Source organism: Gadus macrocephalus, chromosome 9 (genome assembly GCF_031168955.1).
Source record: "Gadus macrocephalus chromosome 9, ASM3116895v1".
Lineage (NCBI taxonomy): Eukaryota > Metazoa > Chordata > Actinopteri > Gadiformes > Gadidae > Gadus > Gadus macrocephalus.
In genome coordinates, this window is record NC_082390.1 from 17,671,764 (window position 1) to 17,680,144 (window position 8,381).

The 8,381-nt window shown below is 42.3% G+C and overlaps 1 protein-coding gene across 2 annotated transcripts; it reads right to left on the reverse strand.

Annotated features, from left to right (window-relative positions):
* Positions 1-340: 340 nt before the first annotated feature.
* Positions 341-8,326, reverse strand: st8sia2 (ST8 alpha-N-acetyl-neuraminide alpha-2,8-sialyltransferase 2). Of its 2 annotated transcripts, none has more exons than XM_060061261.1 (5): positions 7,589-8,326; positions 6,356-6,499; positions 6,007-6,264; positions 4,145-4,438; positions 341-2,154 (listed from the first exon to the last, which is right to left on the reverse strand). In XM_060061261.1, exons 1-5 carry the CDS (start codon positions 7,684-7,686, stop codon positions 1,830-1,832), a joined length of 1,119 nt encoding a protein of 372 aa, XP_059917244.1. In that variant the 5' UTR covers positions 7,687-8,326; the 3' UTR covers positions 341-1,829. The 2 variants fall into 2 exon arrangements, with proteins under 2 accessions (XP_059917244.1, XP_059917243.1); XM_060061260.1 differs by having other exon boundaries at positions 6,356-6,517.
* Positions 8,327-8,381: the final 55 nt, after the last annotated feature.

Here is an 8,381-nt window from a genome sequence, read left to right on the forward strand (position 1 = left end):
TTGGAATTCATAACCTCACCCTCATTTCAAGTTGAATCGTCTTATGTTCACCAAGAAAAGCCAGGCCAAATAAATGTTTTCCCTTTTTATTTCTAAAGCAAAGATAACAGGATTTTTTGTCTACAAGTGTCTTTTATTTGCCCGTGTGGATTTTACATCCCAAACACCGATGCAGGGATGTTTGTAACATACATTGTTAAGTCCTTTAAAGGAATCATCCGCTTAAGTATTCTTGTAAAAATAACCTTTTATTTTTTCTGTCGCTAAATGTTCTCATCGCACAAAAGTAATCGAGCCACACAATCACATCTTAATCAGACATGCATTTCTTGAAAGGCAGTATTGTTAATTTTTATTATACATAGGCATAATACATACATAAGTAGTTTAACGCTATATAGAAACCATGAATTTTACAATCAGAAAATTGCACCTCAGTGGAATAGTACCGTAAGTGCTGCTGCTGGGAGGTTGGCTTATCAACCTAGCAGTATGGGCAGAGGAGGTTTCCCATTTTTGCCAAACTCTCTACCTATACAAACAAACATTTGTGACCTCAGCCGGCTGATGTCTAACGTCACTGGTATATCTATTATCAGTTAACTTCATTAGCAGCATTATCAGGGAAATGTAAAGTCTACGGAGGAATCCGGTCAAAAGGGAACCAAATGTCTGTTTACTTGATGGTCGATAACACAAAGGGTACTCCTTGTTTCAGTGAAGTCAAACAGTGGTAACCTCCATCAACAGGTGTGTCCTCTAATGAACATATGCTTGCTTAAAAATGCTGGAATCAAGAACTGTTGCCTGTGTACATAGATGGAGATCACGACATTCTAACAAATAGGACTTTCCTAATGTATCATCCTTTTTGTCTGTTATACTTTATAAAGAGGCAGCTTTACAGGCACTCTGAGATTTAAAGTGTTATACTAATGAAGATGTAGATAGTTTAAATATTTGCCAATGTTAAATGGCCGGAATATACATTCTATACATGCCAAGATAAAGTGAACACACAGAAAAAAGGAAATGCCAAAAAGATATTTCAGGCCTATCATGGATTTTCTCAGATTAAGGTCAAATGGAGAGCAAACCAACTGGGTTTGATTTCCAATAAGCTTGAAAGAAAGGTCATATTAGTTGAGCTCTCTTTTTGTAAACAGGCAAAAAAAGTCACACCACGAGAGCAGGATTCAAGGTTAATACAAATTCTCGATACAAAATATTCTGGATATTTTAAGGCATGATGATTTTGTACATCCATATAATTACTAATAAAGGTATAAAGGAAGACCAAAACCGCATGGAATGTGAGCTATAGGTTTTCATCAATAGAAGAATGCAATTCCTCAAAAACAAAAAAAGCTGCAACATTGCACATTGGTGCTTGTGCTCAAAGTGTTACAATTTATATTGAAACATATTGCTCAAATAAAGGTTTTTTTCAAAGGGTGAACATTTTTGACCACATGGAGAAAATAGCCAATACATTCTGTAAAAATACTGTTCAGTCCCAGAAAGGTTACAATACAAACGCAGTATCATTACTCAAATTGTTTATATAAATGTATCCATAATGAACCAAAAAGTTGAATGAAATAAATTAATGAAATAAAACAGGCATCAAATATTTGTAAACAATTAGCACCAGCCAAAAGCTGATCTTAGCACTTACTACAACATTTACGGTAATTATAAAGATTACAATATAAATCTTAACATGTATAAATTACATTCTATGCTGGCCCCATCGGCTAGGCCTTTGTATGCTTGGTCAAACACAAGGTATTCCCCGAGCAGTTCAACCAAATGTTTCCACGACGACCTTACTTGGAGCCCTGTCGGTCTTGGCCGCTCTCCATTGGCAGTCGCCCAGTAGGACAGGTCCCAGTGTGGAGCCTTAGCGCCCCCTTCCTGTGAAGCGCGTTCAGTGTCCTGAACTCCAGCGGCATGGTGTGGGGGCTGGAGTGCGACGTGTAGTCGTACTCCAGGGCGTCGTAGTAGTGGTACTTCACGGGCCTGCCGTGCGGGTCCAGCGGGAAGGGCCAGAAGCCGTATAAATGGATCTCCTCACAGAAGCGCGTGGCCATGGTGTACATGAGCAGCCCCGTGGTGGGACGCTTGATCTGCACATTGTTCGTCAGCCAATATCTACAGAACACAGACACAGTGCACAAGGGGAGGCTGGTTCAATGGGGGAAAAAACACAAGAGGAGGCGAATACTTTCAAATGTACTACATAATGCAGTCATATTTATGCCTTGACTAACACACATTACACCAGAATATGGGTTGCGTTTGCTATCGTGTACATACTTCTTGTATGTTGTAGCCAATGGAAGTCTAAACGCAGGAGCACACAAACACAATCTATTCTTCTAAACAATTAACTGGAAGTTAAACTCCAACACAATTACTCCCCAAAGAGATTTATTTCGTACATGCTAATTTGAAAGAATAGGCATCAGGGGATAACTGATATGAAGACCAATTCCAAATTCCCATATTTGACACAAGGCAAGGCAAGGCAATATTTGACACTAGTGCTTTGCGCCTTCTCAGACCCTTTAACAAATTACATTCTCACTTGTATTTACCCATCAAATGTTTGCCGAGCACACATGAACTGTTTGGTCTCCTTCTAACAAGCCCCTGGTTACCGGGATTCACAGAGAGCTTCAACTGTAAAACCTGCTGCTGCTCTCCTAATTAGAAGCTCTGCCATCACGGTTGGAGACAGGTTCATTTGAGAGAGACATTTGAATCAGGTCTGCTGAGATTTGGGAGGGGACTGCTCTGCATTCCAGATTAGATGACAAGATTGAAACCCGCTCAACAGCGACTGGCACTGTTGTGTAATTTGTCTACGCCTCCCACTAGCTGTGCACTTTACCGCTAAGGTCACATTTAAAAGCAGAGGGAGAACTTTTTACAGAGCCCAAAGCAAGCAATAGATAACAATAGGACAGACCAGCAATTCTTAGTCTTTCAAAATGGACAAAAGCCCTGTGCTGCATCACACACAGCATTTCAACTCCAATAGTTTCCCCACTTTTGCCCCATGCAGTATTTTACAGACTTCAGCTTGCAATCTTTTGCAACTCAATGCTGTAATGGAGTAAAATGAGCATTCACTCTAACCGCTTTCTGTCGATCAAATATATAATTTTGTGCAGTCTCTATGCATCGCCTTCAGTATCTATATCTCCCAAGGGGCCCAGAAGAGTGGGCGTGTAAATCGAAGAACGCCTTTCTTGAGAAAAAGGGGTAAGTGTCAAGAATTACACCGCTTACGTTTCTCTGCCTGTCAACAGAAGCTCACTCAAGCTTTTAACCTCATTCCTGGATGAGCACTTCGCTGCCTCATCAATTGGGCTGTTTGCCAATGGACTGCTGTGCCGCTTGGTAATATAATACGTCCCTGAGCAGGAAGTGGGTCTGAGGTAAGAAAAAAACTACAAAATAAACACCTTGCAGGAAGTATATCCTTAACATTCTGTTCTGCAAAAAAACAAAAAAACAATTATATTATCCATTTGTGGGAGAAATTGTAATTGTTGAGTAATGTAGTTGGGAGATATCCAAAGCTCCAGATCGCTAAATTGTATTGCTGCATCGATTCGAACACACTGATTCAGTTTAGCCAAACCACACACACGCTTCCATCCCATAATACTGAGAGAGTATAGTAGTGTAGTGAAGCAGTGGTGACTAGAGGACAGAGCAGCTTTGCCTGCAGTGATCAGCCTCTAAAGATCCGGTTATAAATAGCCAACAGGCCAAACGTTGGGTGGGTAGTACCTCTAAGCCCCTTGAGACTTGAGAATGCAGGTAAAGCAGGCTAGGCGGGCACAGCGGAAGGCAGTCGGCTCCACGCCCCATCCATCATCACAGTCCTTTTGTTATATGTCTATTCTTATTTTTTGGTTACATAATTCGATGTATCAGTTTCTTTGTATTTGTTACATTTGGTCTTTCAAAACAAGTTAAAAATTATTCCCTCAAAAATTAAAAAAAGACTAAATAATAAATGAAATAGAGAATAAGGTGTGTGCGTGTGCGTACACGCGTCTGTGTGTGTGTGTCTGTGTTGATAAAAAAACAAATCAAAGTAATGAGCGGCGGTGGCTCTCCTGCTCACCCCCGCACGGCGTGGAGGAGGCGCAGCGAGGGGAAGGCGGTGCGGATGCCCACGGTGTGCAGCAGGATGAGCCGTGCGGCCCACTCCACGCGCTCCTCCCCGCCCTTGGCCATGAAGGCGGGGATCCACAGCACGCTGCCCCGGAGGCTCTGCAGCCGGGCCACGAAGCGGTCCCGCCACTCGGGGCTGGCCAGGTCCTGGAAGGCCCGCTGCACCACCGAGGGGTTCATGGTCACCAGGTTGGTGCGCCGGCCCACGTCCACCGAGTACTCCTTCACCGGGGCCAGGTTGCACCTAGACAGGAATCAATCAGGGTCTCAACTCCTTCTTTAAACATCTGCTGCTTTTCCTCCATTTTATTCAGGTATTTTTACACTAATTTTCCCTTGCAGAGAAACAGACCTAGTCAGTCTTTAGACTAATATTTAAAGAGCCAGTGAGTCAACTGTATCAGATGGAATTTGAACAATATGCGATTTTAAAGAGGGGGGCGTGTTATTCCCATGGTTACGACCCACGTCAACTTTAGGATACCTTTTCAGTTGATCGGTGAGTGTTATAATAAGCAATGATGTAGAAATCCACCATGCACCGTAGCGTTATACTATAGGTGTCTGAGGCCTTACCCTCATTAGGACGTGGCCTTTAAATACATCACTGCACAGACGGAGCTTCACCTTCCACACACACCGCATCGTTACACTATAAGTGCTAACTATAAGTACTATAAGCTCCACAGAAACCGCGCCGCTAGTGCCCCTTGGCTGTGATGTCAGACTATCTCGGAAAAGCTAGTCTGACGTCAAGACAAGAGCGCCACCTGCGTTTGCAGCAAAGTGGAACGATCCCATAGCGGTTTGGGAAGAATGCCCGAAAACATCCCATTTTACAAAGAAAAAATCTCTAAGTAGGACTCATTTCAGTAACGGTGAAAAAGGACCACGATAACTATGTTGACGATCAAATAAGACAATTGACCACGTTTAAAACAAAAGTGATTTTGGGTTCACTGGCTCTTTAAAGTCTGTTGGCAGACAGGCTGAAATCTGGGGGAACAATGCGTTTTATTTTCTTTCATTTTTGTTTCGACCAATCATGTTGCTTGAGGCAGGGATCTGTAGCTGGTATATTGCCAACAAATATTCAGCCAGCCAGAGTAAATTGTAAAAAAGGGTTTATAAAGGGTTTCAAATCAACATGCCTTGTAGACTGGCCAGTGGCCATGTAGAAATACACATAATAAAATGCCCTTCTGAAAGCTGCATGCACTCGCGCAAATTAGTATTCTTTGGTAGAATATCTCCGTAACGAAACAAGCCCAAGTGGTAACTCCAACCCTTGCTGTTTTTGGTTTCTTGCCCAGACTCTGTACCGCATCCCCAAGAAGTTCTGCTGTAACATAGTAATAATAATAATAATAATTCATTATATTTATATAGCGCTTTTCAATGACCCAAAGACGCTTACAGAAGGGGGGGACCTAACTCACCACCACCAGTGTGTAGCACCCACTTGGGTGATGCACGGCAGCCAATCTGCGCCAGAACGCTCACCACACACCAGCTTGAGGTGGAGAGTGAGGGAATTGATGAGTCAGCCAATTGTACAGGAGGATTATTAGGGGGCCAGATTGAAGTAGCCTGGTTGGGCCAGGACACCGGGGAAACCCCTACTCTTTGCGATAAGTGTCCTGGATAAGTGGACTGCTCGATCGAAGATTATCGAGGACCCAACATATTCTTCCAAAACATGGGGACAAATGTTGCAGAGTAGGTGCAATGAAAAAGATAATCTATCATTTTCAACCAAGATTCCAAATCGGAAATGTAATAAGTATCTTTTCATTTGCAACTTATTTATACCTGATGACAAAGTCATAAGAGTCGATTTCTTGTCCACAGCTGCTATTGAGCAGAATCCCAGAGTTCCCAACGATGGCACACTTTCTGTGGTGCTGGTTCCTCATAGGAGAGACGGTGGGTAGAAGACGATACAGGTTCTCTGAGATATTCGTAGTGCTGTGCCGGTCGAGAACATAGTGGATGACATCTCCTGGTTTCAATGTGCCTTTTAAAATAGATATGTCCCTCTCGGGATCCAGGAATCTCAGAATGTTTTTCCTAAATAAGAGGGGAAGAGAAAACCAGCGCGTTACGAATGCATTATTACCCTGCCTGTGTATGTATGTGGTGGAGGGATGTGTTCTTTTACCTGATGAGGTTGGAAAGGGTTTTATTAAAGCTCCAGTGATCTGAAGACACGTTGGCAGTGTTGTTTGGGCTCCGGGCCGACTGATGGCTCATGTATTTGTCTACACTTGACAGAGGACTTGGCTCCACCTTTCCTGCAGGTTTCCTAAATGACAATATTTGTCTTGAGAGACAATGAACTTCGTTTTACATCATTTCCATGTTAAATCTGCCCAACAACTTTCCCAAGGCAATTATTTTCACACATTTTATGTGTTATATAACTATGCCACATAACCCATTTGCGTCAGTGTGAAATACAAACACTGAGTCAAATACTTGAGGGATGAGGCTGTACATGAATATGAAGGACATTGTGAACTGTAATGAACAAGAATAATATCTATAAATTGTTATATGTTGCAAATCGATCAACAACAGGCATCGCATACACAATAATGTCAATGGAAATGTGAGGTTTGGATATGTGAGGATGCATCACTGTGTCTGCCTACTCATATTTTGCAAAGTTTTCGGTGTCACACATAGGACATGCTAAGCCAACTTTAGAAGGGTTGATTTAATTAAATGAAACGTTAAATTAACTATACTCCAACATTAACAACATAGATATGGAATTGATGTATAGAAAACCATTCAATCATTGTTCACAGATGCATATGAGATGAATGCATGCAATTACATCAAGTCTAGACTTCACATTGACTGTGTTATGCTGAACTGGATCCTCAATTGCGTAATATATTCTTCAAGTGTATGCAAGGATCAATATGACCTCATTGCAGAATGAGACACAGGAGCCTAATTGGGATTCATAAATAGAATCTAAGCTGCATTTCTTAACGACTACAAATCCGGGGCCCAGACCTCCTATTGTCTCCATCCTGAAGGGTCTTTGTTTCTCTCACAGGACAAGGGAAATGTATCCCTCCTTCCCTCTCTCCCTGTCTCACAGGACAAGTGAATTATAGCCCAGATCTCTCACTCTCATCCACTAGTAACCTAACCATACCAGTGTGTCGGGTCTGAACACACCAACACACACATATCTGCTAAACCATGTGTCATACGTACATTGTATGAATACATGTTTTAAAGAACTTGCGACATTACTTATAGTTCATATAAGGCGGGATGGGTGAGTTTTAAAGCCATGTGTTGCAAGGTACAAGATGAGGACAATTACTGTAAACCTGAATCATGCACTGCGTAGATAAAACGACATTATACTTACGCAGTACCTTCTTCTACCTCCGTAATATCGGACATTTTTAACAATATAACCAAGAGTGTGATAATCCCAAACATCAGTGTGAGGAATCCCAACCGCATGATGAGGTGGGTGTCGGTGACTGCAGCTAGCGGTCAACTGCAGCCAAAGCCCGCTGAACAAATGCTACATTAGCCCAATATTTCATTTGTATTAACGTAAATCGACCCGGTCGTTCCTGTGAACAAAAATGACACATTGATCTCATTTCAGTTAGAAACTGATATCTTTACACCCTGGCCGATGGGGCCGCTACATGGACTAAACCCTCTATTCCCAAATCAAACTTTAAAGCGTGTACCTAACCAGCGTTGCCAGATTGGGCCAGATTTCCCACCCAATCTGGCAACGCTGGCGCTGCTGCCAGTAATCTGGCCCAATCTGCCCCCCAGCGGGAAATCTGGCCCAATCTGGCAACACTATACCTAACCGGTACCTTCACACGGCCATGCAGCGGACCACCGCCTTAAAGGAACAGCGCCGCTTTATGGCCCCGACCCCCGTCCCTTTGTTGGCATAGCCATCTGTGATGTTCCTCACATCTGCTACCCTTCCTTGCATAACCAATTGCTTATTGAATTGAATAGGATGTAACAGGCCCGTCGAAAACAAAAACAAAAACACATGCACATCTTCATATATTAAATTCGATAAAAATATATAATTAACATTGACAAGGTCATTTTTATTTACCAACTTATCATTAGATAGACTTGAAACCGATAACATATTAGCCTAAACAAACAAGCAATGTTCT